The sequence below is a fragment of the Pungitius pungitius genome, chromosome 18 (assembly GCF_949316345.1).
Source record: "Pungitius pungitius chromosome 18, fPunPun2.1, whole genome shotgun sequence".
Lineage (NCBI taxonomy): Eukaryota > Metazoa > Chordata > Actinopteri > Perciformes > Gasterosteidae > Pungitius > Pungitius pungitius.
Window position 1 is genome coordinate 2,410,618 of NC_084917.1, and position 10,422 is coordinate 2,421,039.

The window sequence follows — 10,422 nt, forward strand, 5'->3', positions numbered from 1 at the left end:
CGTGGCGCACCAAATATTCACAAATCGATTCTGGTTCCCCGGATGGATTCAACAATGAGAACAGAGAAATTTTCCATTTCAGTGGCTTCGCGCTTTTACGCGTTTCAAACAAGACTCGACTAGTCGGTGTTTCACGGTCAAGGGGTTTTAATTTAGCAGTACACACTGGTATCTGCATCACACACACACACACACACTATCTGAGGAGACTGGCGACATCTTCTGGAAGAGCTGAACAGCATCATCATCATCATCATCATCATCGTCGTCGCTGGTTTTAACCACACAGGTTATATTTGAGACACTTTTAAAAACGTCTATTTACTGCATTAGAAGACCACAAAAATGTACACGAGCATTTCAAGTTTAATGTTATTTGCTAGAACTGACAGTACAAAACATGACATAAATACACAAGAAAAAAAAGTTCATAAAGTTTCTTTTCAGTAAAAACAAGTTGCAGGTCGGATCGCGGGTGATGATTGTGATTATTAGAAAAATAAACAGCCGCCAAGGAGGCATTTCATACTTATAAAAAGTCACTCCGTTTAGCTTTTCCTCCTCCTGTGAAGCGGATTAGATTTTCCAAATCGCAGAGCGATCTTCACAGCGTGCTCAAGAACCGCTTCACCTGAAACGGAACCGCAAGAGCCGTCAGTGACACACAAAGCTTTCCTCCTCTTTGTCTGGTTCCAACTTGAAAAACAAGTTGCTTTGTGCCGTCGGTGCAGTTAATAGTAAATGTGGCACCACTTCCTGTTCGTGCAGTCGAGATCTGTAGAAAAGGAGCCTGCGTCAGCGGGCCCCCGGTCTGGCCTCGTTTCAGTGTGTGCAACCCGGGTATCAGAGAGATCACACTGTGCAACACGCATGACCCCCCCCCCCCCCCCACCCCCGCCCCACCCCACCAACCCTGGGAACCTGTGTAAGCACTCAGCCTGGTTAAAGAAGGTTCATTCAAGTACTCCCAATACGTCACAAATGGTCAAATGGCGAGTTAGAACTGCTACATTTCGGACCAAAGTACGTGGGTGTTATCAGCAAAATGACCCTCAACATTTCAAAAGCAAACACTCGATATAAAGGAAGAGTGGCAACTCTGGCAAAAAAAGGTCATTCAAGGTCATTTCATTCAGGAAAAAAAAGCAAAAGAAAACTGGCAAAGTTCAAATTTGATCAGGTTTCCAAATTCAATCATTTCTTTCGTCTTAGTCCTGATTTTTTTTAAATAATAGGTCAACTTCTCGCAGCGTGAGGCCATAATGCGTCTCTCACCTTCTCGATCATGTCGGCGCTCTGGATTTCGTCCCCCTTGAAGTCCTCGTTCACGTCCATGGTCAAGACGGGCACGTCGCTGAGATACTCAAAGTCCATGCTGAGAGCAGAACACGTGACACAGAACAAGTGATGCTTGAGCAACATGAAATATATATATGAATTAGACTGTTAGCAGCTCCAGCCCCCCCCTCCTCCTCCTCCTCCTCCTCACGTCATGGTCTTGTGCTGCAGCCAGCTCTCGTGCTTCCGGTGGAGCTCCTCCAGGTACTCCAGAGGGATGTCCTGCTCCTCCTCTCTGCCCCTCAGGTGCAGCCGCTCCAAACATCTCTGCACATGCAACGAAAGGAAACGGAGTTGCTCGAGGCGAAGACATCGTCCCCATGGGGAATGGGGGGGTGGGGGGGGGGGGCGGCGCAAAAGTACCTCGGGCGAGGCTCTGAGGTAGATGATCCCATCGAGCTCGAGGTGCTTCCCGAACTGGCTGTGCAGCCAGCCGTGGCAGTCCTGGTAGATGGACCACTCCGTCTCATTCAGGCACTTCCTCTCGTACAGGTTGGCTGCAAAGACGTACCTGGGACATGGCGTGGACATGGCGCTCAACATCTGCATCGTTCACATTATTGTTTAAATTAGACGCGACTGGATTTCTTGGGTCACGAAGTCAAATGTGGTCATTTTGTCCATTGGGGAGGGATTAAATTAAATTATTTTGACAAAAAAAAACAAACATATCAAAACTCCAAACCGGTACCTGTCACTGTAGATGGACCGCTCAAAGAACTGCACGGGATTCTCCGCCTCTCGGAGCTTCCCATTGGCCGACTTGATCTGCGCTCGCACGCGGCTGATGCAGGCGTAGCTCTGGAAGGTGTGGGCCCATCGCTCCGGTTCCTCGTACATCATCTGCAGTACGTTCCCTCCACTCCTCTGAGATGTGGTGAGCTCCTTTAAAAACAGAAGGAATTATGTTTGCGTCAAAAGTACTGCCTCCCTACTGCGGTGAATAAACCCGCGTTTGTAAATCTGTTTAAAATAAACGTTTAAAGAAGGCTTTTCTTAATCCCACTCATTGCATCATGAGGGAATCCGCCTAATTACATGAGCGCAGGCCGCACACGGGGGTCGACCCAACGCAGCCGTGCACGCTTACGCAGAGTCGTCTAAAGAGGCCTCCTGACAGCTGTCCACACTGAAAATATCAACGCGCTCTCGATTTACACTGGAAACCAGTGTTGCGGGGCTGAGCCACGTGGCAGGGTTTAAAAGAAACACCGTTACACCCTTTTTTTTGATGCCACTTAACATTTCCCGTGGTATTTGACAAGTGGAGCGTTTTGATGAAAACATCTTTTAAGCTGACCTCATAGCAAAAACATTAAAATACCATTAAAGTAGAGCTGACACAATAATTGGTCTTGTCTTCTAAAAGAGGTGGGAACTATTTATTTTTCTGTTATTGCTGAACCTGAATGTCAAAGCTGTGACATGGGAGATGCATATTATATATATATATATATATATATATATATATATATGCGCGAGGTCACAGATGTTTTCTGACGGCAGCTGCACTAGCGAACACAGAGGAAGACTCCTCGGGTTGTCTCCGCAGTGCAAAACGTCAAGTGAGTGATCCCATGGGGACATAACGAAGCCAACTGTCCACAGCGCAGGCGGTTTTATTAAAAAAAAAAAAAAAAGGAGCGTCACGTGGTGTACCTCGAAGTCGCTGCCTTTGGTTTGGACGTTGCACCACCTGGCGATGGGCTCCGGCACCACCTCCCAGTCCGGGCTCACCTGCTCCAAAAGGCGCACAAAGGTGGACTTGCCCGCGGCTGAGGAACGAGGGGGACCGGTCCGGGAAAAAGAGAGACAGACACACAAGGACAAAGTGAAGACATTTAGCGACACCTGTGAAACGTACGTACGTACGTACGTACGTGCGCGCGCGAGGGGGGGTGGGGGGGCTACTGCGCAGGGTTAGCACGTAGCTTAGCAACGGCAGGGGTTAAACGTTAATTGTTGACTAATTGACTCGAATAAAATAAAATGCGTGTGTCCACGGCGTCTGTCCACGTCACCGTGCAGCTGACAGATGATGAAGTTGAGCGAAAGTGTCCTTTAAAAAAAAAAAAAAAATTAAGGTCACAACGAGGCTGCCGCACTCACCGATGTTTCCCTCGATCGACACCCGGCGAAGGCGTCCGTTCGTCGGGTGGGGACACGGCCTCTTCGGGGCAACCTCCATCGTCCAGGAAGTATAAGCGAGTGCTTATCGATCGGATTGGGCGATCGATCGTTGCAAGCGGGCGGGCGGGAGCGCGCGCGCATCTGCGGGAGACGTTCGCTGGTTGTTTAATGTTTGGCGGGGTTTTTCTCAGCTGGTCCGCGCCCCGGAAGCAGCTGCTGCCCCCCCCCGCAGCGGAGGGTTAATCACCGGGTGACACGAGGTGGACTCCTGCAGTCATTGTGGTAGCAGCAACGACGTGTACTGGAAGAATCAGTGTGAAAACTACAACAGCGCCTATTTAAATGTGCAAAAAGTACTAGATTGTATTTTATTCTACTTAGTCATGCATTTTAAATGTTACTCGAGTAAAAGTATTGACAACATGGATGCAGAAGTACTCATTCTAAAGCACTTTTATTTTGTCGCTGGTTGTAATGGATCTCGTTCAAACTGCTTTAAACACTTAAATCTAAAACACTGCATCACACATTTTGTATGTAAAATGTTAAAAGCGCGTGCATTCCAACAGTTTCTGCACTGAACACACAATCCATTCAAAGAGTCAAGACCACCTTTATTTTCCTTGTAAACAGCATGAATCAATTCAGTAGCATTGAAAACCCCTATTAAGCCATTATATACACACACACACACACATTTCATCACTTATTACAGTCCAGGAGGAACAAGCTGTAGGCAACATGTTGTGGGCATTTCAGGAGGATGAGACTCGTCCCGGGACGACATATTTTCTATTACATTTTCAGATATCTGGTGAGCAGTAACATTCATAATAGTTAACTAAGAATGCGGGAAAAAAAAGACACTCCACAATAAAAACAAACAAGATTTTAATATCTGGGTGTGGGGGTGGGGGGGGGAGAAGCCTCTAAAAAGACTTGACGCATTCTTTAAACCAAAAGCTACCCCTCCATGCTCGCTGAAAAGAAAAAAGATCTTTAAGACAGGTCTAACCCTCTGTATTTACACGTGTGCGTTGAAGCTTACGCCTCTAACTAATGATATAAAGATATATAAACTGTTCATCTTTCAACCCCACCTTGAAGAGAATTCATTTTCCACCGTACACCTGAATGAACGCACGATAAAACGCAACATTTTGAGAAAGTAGGAGCGAGCCGACTGGTAAACCTTTTAGTGTCGTCAATTATTGCATAGCAAACTACACTTTGAGATCCGACGGGGGCTCAGCCATTGTTGTGACATTCATTTGGGGGAAATAAACTATGCTTGGTCACACGACTTCTCTCAAAAGCAGTCTATGAAAAAAAACATTCAGGCAAAAGAGGTCAGGAAAATAGTTCAAAGTGCTTTGTGGCCGGCAAGATAACAAGGGACGCAGCAGCTTAATCCAATGGGTTTTTTCAATTAACTGTGGCTGTTTGGACTTTAAAGACAGGTCTCTACTTCTATTAGGACATTTATATACAATTTAAGGTTTTAGATCCCTAGACTTTCCTAAAAATGCATTTATACTTTAGGTCATGAGGGAACAGGTCACTAGAAAAGGCTAAAAGGAATCCCTGCTACGACAATACCTAGCCTCACTTCTACGTCCTTCAACACATTCATTGATCATAACCTGCACACAACACTTAGTAAAAACACTAACTAAATAGGGGAAAGGTTGGTGAGGAGTATGGTTTTAAAAAGAAAGAAAAAAAAAAAACTCAAGAGGTGGTGTGTAAAATTTGATGCCATGTCAATCAAGTCAGTGGCATATGGCCTTTATCTTCTTCCAGCGCTCACGGTTGAAATAGGGCAATTATGAGCCATGCGAGGCACTTAGGGTTATTTTCTATATATGTGAAAAGTAACAGACGCAACCCAGATCCTTCTATGTAGACTAAAGAATAAAATAACTAAACTAGTGTGGCGATCAGGCTTAAAGGCTGGTTTTAATTCTTGCCATAACACCATCAAATATACCAATATTACAATACAGCAACTCTGCAGAAACACTCTTCCTCCCTGCACGCAAGTTACAAACGGGAATGCAAGAGCGTGAAAATATCTGGTGTTTTCAGAAATTCAAGTGAAAGAATCTGTGCATTAGAATAGAAAACTAATGAACCCACGTCTATGGTATCCTTAGTGTCAGCCACGACTGAATAGTGGGGATCTTTCCATACAGCAAAAAACCATTTCCTCCCATATGCTAATCTATGGTTTGTTCAATTGAGCGCGTCATCCCTGATGGCATTAGTCCCCGGTGCCTTAAACCTGCCAAGATCCTGCCTTCTTCCTGGCCTTCTTAAAAACGTTTCCCCCCCGTATGGAAATATAGTATCTACTGCATACATACAGCCAGGGCGGGATGGGTATCTGTGCAAAAATTAGAAGACCAATGAAAGATTACATCGCCGTTTATCTGTCCTTGGTTGTCAGTTTTTCGATCAGCTCCTGAAGCGGGACCAGCTCTTTACGGTCGATCAGGTTGAACTCCTGAAAGGGGAAAAACACAAACACCCGCTTTAGAATACTGCGTCTCACACACACACACATAGGAGTAAAAAAAAAATCAAATGGCGGGGAGTCTGTACCTGAACAAAAAAGATGAAGTGTTTGAACGACGTGTTGAGGTGGGCCTCCTCCTGCAGCTGCATCACGGAGTCAAAGTGCTGGTGGTAGATGTGAGCGTAGACCCTGAACAGGCGCTTCAGAATGGTCTTCGCCACCGACATAAAGTTTCGCTTAAAGGGGACACCTTGTGGGGAAAAAGAAGAAAAAAAAAAAAAGATTCACGCGATACTACAGCAAAGATATACATAGTGCAAACAGGCAGAGCAAATTACTTCAATGTAGTGAGGGATTTTTTGAGTTTCAAAATGCCCTCAAGTTTTGCAAGTCTTTCCTTTTTCTATGATGTCTTCCTTCAAATCTCAAACAGCGCAGAACAATGAAACCACAGCTGTATGGTGTTCTCTTGATCGCACAAAGGTCTTTTAACAAATTAGGAGAAGTGCAAACGTTCTTGAGCGCCACACCTCGTGGATACATGGCGTCCGCCACTTATCTGCACTGGTAGCCGCCCAACTCAGCGCATGCTGCCGCTGCTGGTTGTGGCGGTTTGCATGTGATCTCTCTTCAAGCGGCGTCCAGATCAGGAGAAAGAGATACCTTCGACACGTACCTAAACAGGCATTCACCTTGTGTATTTAAGGGTCTCTCACTGAGAGCTGAGCGTTAATTAGAAACCAGAGAGAACACGTCAAACACACACGATGAAAGATGGAGGGAAGATCCATACCGATCTTTGAAGGGAAAAGTGTCTCATCGTCCAGCTGGTCCTGCACCCAGGTCATGAGGTAATCAATGTACTTGGGAGCGGAGCATTTGATGGGCTTCTTGATGTTGGTGCCATCCGCCCAATGGTACTCATACCTGCAGGAATGGGGATGACAAACATTAGATTAAAAAAAATAAAAATAAAACATTTGTTGATACCATCAAGGGTTCACAGTTGTGGTTCAGATTCAACAACACGATTTCTCTTTCGAAGCTAAATCTTGTGAGCTCAGCTTTCCCTACGAGACGCTAGCACGTAAACACTGCAGCAGGAGGCCACAGTATTTCCCATGAGAAAGCTAACTAGTCTTCAATTTGATTCACAGTCACATTGGATGACAATGTATGCAAGTTATTATTTTGTCGCAGTAACACCTCGATCCCACAGCCGAACTCACTTCGGCCCAGCAGACATGACTGGACAGCTTTCCTCTCTGCAGAAATCTGTGATGGTTCCATACAGCATGTTGATCTGGTTGAAGAAATCCACAGCTGAAAAATGAATGTAGAGAAATGTATTAAATACGTTGTGTGCCAGTATAAACAGCCCCCCCCCCCCCCTCCTGGCCCCAGTACAGACTGTAAACACTCCCAGTTCTCTGGAACACATTTTGTTATCGCTCATTCCGTCAGAGGGATTCATTTAAAGTGTTGGTGCTCCATTTGCTAATCTCGCTGGGGGGGGGGGGGGGGGAACCAGCCGCGGTGTGAGGTCCTGTAAAGGGAAACAGCGGTTCCCTTTTATGTTTGATACGGTTCACTCGGTCTCCAGTAAAGATACTTTATTAAGATAAGTTGGATGTACTTCTTGCTTGTTAGAACAGTCCCTTTCGCCATGCTCTCAACTGATGGACGTTCACGTTGCCATGACAGGTGCAAGAGTCCTCGTCACCGAGACACACTTTGAGTGGGCGTGGCTGGTGTATGCGGAGAGACAGCTGCAGAACATCAGAGATGCTTGAGGATCTTCATTGCATGTCATAACCCCCTCTCTTCCTCTACCGTCATTACAAGCAGAACCCCCCCCCAAAAAAGTCATAAACTTATGAACTGTGATTTTACGCTTAGTTCCCATTATTATGCCAGATAAAAACTAGCACTGAGTCACAGCCAGTCACTTCCACTGAGCTTTTGTGAAAGAACTGTAATTAAAGCAACGAAGCCATCTCACCGCGGCTCTAAAATGTGTGAACTCGCCGATCTACAAGATTCCCTGTCAACATTGTGTAGAAAAGTGGAGAAATAAAGTCACCTGGCTTTAGTTAGCTTTGTACTGCAATTGGTTAAAAAATACATCACAATCCAATAATGCCAAATCAAAAACAGAAAAAAGTAAAGCATGAACAAATTTATTGACGCATTCTGTTTCATACTTTGTGATCTGCATCGAAGTAATGTAACAACATGAACAGATCAATATTGAAAACCGATCAATTAAGGTTAAAGTGTTTTACAGAAAAGGCCACATCATCTGTTCACATGCTGAGACAATGAACATTTACACCCCCCAGGGGACGAGAGGAAATTAAGCAGCTAGTCATTCATCTCCATTTGGAGGAATGTAAACAAGTGTCTCAGAAGATCGAATCTCTTTAACATTCAGAGTGGTTTTTCCAGCATGAATGCACACTCTTGTGAGGGAATGCCAAGATCTTACACCCTGATGGCTCCCTCACATGGATTCCTGATACGGAAGTATTGTGATTTTGACAACAGGACTCCTCAGAAGCATGCAAACAAACACTTTTTAAAACAACAAAAAGGGAGACAGGTACAGCGTGTGAATCTGCCAGGAAGCTGAATCTATAAAAGGTTGTTTTAAGGAACGGACGGGGGTGAAAAATAAAAAGAAAGGTAAAACTGCACTTACTGTTGACTGCGACCCACTCATTTAAGTCTTCGCCCTCGGGCAGCATGACCGCCATGCGCAGGTTTCCACTTCCCAGCGTAGCCTCTGCATGTTTCAACAGCTCGTACTGGTGAGAACCCTCCGGTATATTCTTCTTGGGCTTGAACGTCTTGGATGAACGGTTTCCACTAAGAGTCACATTTTAAAAAAAGAGGAAGAACAAACGGCGTGACAAATAAGGAAGGAGCCACATGTGATTACAAATCACACTGGCTCCAGCTGACGGAATTGTTGCCGACTAAAAGTCTTGATGTTTTTAAAAGAGCAAACAAAAGAGTTGAGCCCTTGTTGACGTGTTTGGCAGAGCAGACCAGTGTGCTTCTCTCTCTCTGTGTGTGTGTGTGTGTGTGTGTAATGAGGCCATTTAGGGAGGTGCTGTATTCAATCGCCTCTCCCAGGCCCATTAACGAGAATCTGAGTCATCACAGCATTACAGGCGGCACGTTAAAACAGACTTTAATTGGAGCACTGACGGCTATCAAAACCAATCTGTATCAAAATCCTAGATCATTTTTTATAAAATGTTAATTAAAAAAAGTTGAGCAGTGGTTTAACGATATACTCAGGTCTGGAATGGGATTTTGATCAACTTGCAGCTAACGTTAAACCGATGAATCTCTATTATCTTGGAAACGATGACATTTAACACTGAAACCTATATATGGCGTATATTTGTCTGGGGTCGAGTGTCGTGTTGTTAACCTCTACTGTCCTCTTCCATCTCTACAATAACTCAAATCCACACATGGGCTTTTCTGATTAGTGAGTTAAATATCACAATATTAATAATTGCAGCAAATAGGTGAAAGCGGAGCTGGATTAGCTAACGTTAGTTTTAGCAGTGTTCACACCAGCAAATATCCACGCCAGCCGGCCTGACAGCCTCTCTAGGTTACAATTTTCTCTCGGGACAGTGTAATACTTCTCAAAAGTTTAACGCCAGAACATATTATCAGTACACATGATCTACTATGGATGAAGACGTTAATTATCCTAAAAATGTAACGACAGCACTACGAATCACACCAGGCATTCGGAGGTTAGTCCAGCAAGTAGTCCTAGCCCGTATATTTGCTATCGCTAGCTAGCTAGCCGTGTTGTAAGAGCTACGTAACGCGAACTCCGCCAATACTTCCAGAATATAAAACGACGTGACAAGACAACGCAAGCATCCGTGACAGAAAATCTTACTCACAAAAGAAAGCTCATGTTTCCTCGGACCGTAGAAAATCACCCTCTTGTCAAATAGCTAACAGACAGGCAGGAGTGCGACCAAAGGTGAGGTTGTTTGCTAAAACTCTCAAGTGTCGCACGTCCTCGAATCTTTTCGGGCTCGCCTTCCGCGGTCCTTCGGACAAATCCAAAACAGCTATTTCTGTGGAGGAACTGACTAACCGCATTTACACGTTCGTAATACAGAGAAAACAAATTAATGCCCTGGACAAGCTGGTCCAGTGTAAACTGTTCTGTACGCTGAGAGGCAGCAGCGTACTAAATGTAACGAGAACTTCTTCTTTTGGCAACCGAAGCCGATTAGGACGCATTTCCGCGGTGCGACGCCATCTAGCGGAGGACAATTATTTGCACTACAATTTCAGCTGGAGATAAATTTAATTCAATATTGTTTTTGTGAGAACTCAAATAAATCCTTTGCACGTTTCCCCAATTTATACTAAGAATAAAGGATGTTTGACTG

General features: G+C 44.8%; 2 protein-coding genes across 2 annotated transcripts; both read right to left on the reverse strand.

Annotated features, from left to right (window-relative positions):
* Nucleotides 1-137: 137 nt before the first annotated feature.
* Nucleotides 138-3,691, reverse strand: dck (deoxycytidine kinase). The gene is made up of 7 exons (XM_037485204.2): nt 3,448-3,691; nt 2,998-3,113; nt 2,030-2,223; nt 1,702-1,849; nt 1,490-1,605; nt 1,276-1,375; nt 138-631 (listed from the first exon to the last, which is right to left on the reverse strand). Exons 1-7 carry the CDS (start codon nt 3,524-3,526, stop codon nt 605-607), a joined length of 780 nt encoding a protein of 259 aa, XP_037341101.2. The 5' UTR covers nt 3,527-3,691; the 3' UTR covers nt 138-604.
* A 374-nt stretch (nt 3,692-4,065) lies between these two features.
* On the reverse strand, nt 4,066-10,253 carry LOC119226483 (MOB kinase activator 1B). Its single transcript, XM_037484506.2, has 6 exons — nt 9,922-10,253; nt 8,688-8,854; nt 7,216-7,309; nt 6,780-6,913; nt 6,073-6,236; nt 4,066-5,974 (listed from the first exon to the last, which is right to left on the reverse strand). Exons 1-6 carry the CDS (start codon nt 9,933-9,935, stop codon nt 5,897-5,899), a joined length of 651 nt encoding a protein of 216 aa, XP_037340403.1. The 5' UTR covers nt 9,936-10,253; the 3' UTR covers nt 4,066-5,896.
* Nucleotides 10,254-10,422: the final 169 nt, after the last annotated feature.

Coding starts and splice junctions, on each gene's coding strand:
- dck (XM_037485204.2), bottom strand. CDS start 3,526: ATGGAGGTTGCCCCGAAGAGGCCGTGTCCCCACCCGACGAACGGACGC. Junction 2,224..2,997: donor CCAAAGGCAGCGACTTCGAG/GTACACCACGTG, acceptor CTGTTTTTAAAG/GAGCTCACCACATCTCAGAG. Junction 1,850..2,029: donor CGGTCCATCTACAGTGACAG/GTACCGGTTTGG, acceptor GCCATGTCCCAG/GTACGTCTTTGCAGCCAACC.
- LOC119226483 (XM_037484506.2), bottom strand. Junction 6,914..7,215: donor GTCATGTCTGCTGGGCCGAA/GTGAGTTCGGCT, acceptor CCATTCCTGCAG/GTATGAGTACCATTGGGCGG. Junction 6,237..6,779: donor ACTTTTCCCTTCAAAGATCG/GTATGGATCTTC, acceptor TTTCCCCACAAG/GTGTCCCCTTTAAGCGAAAC.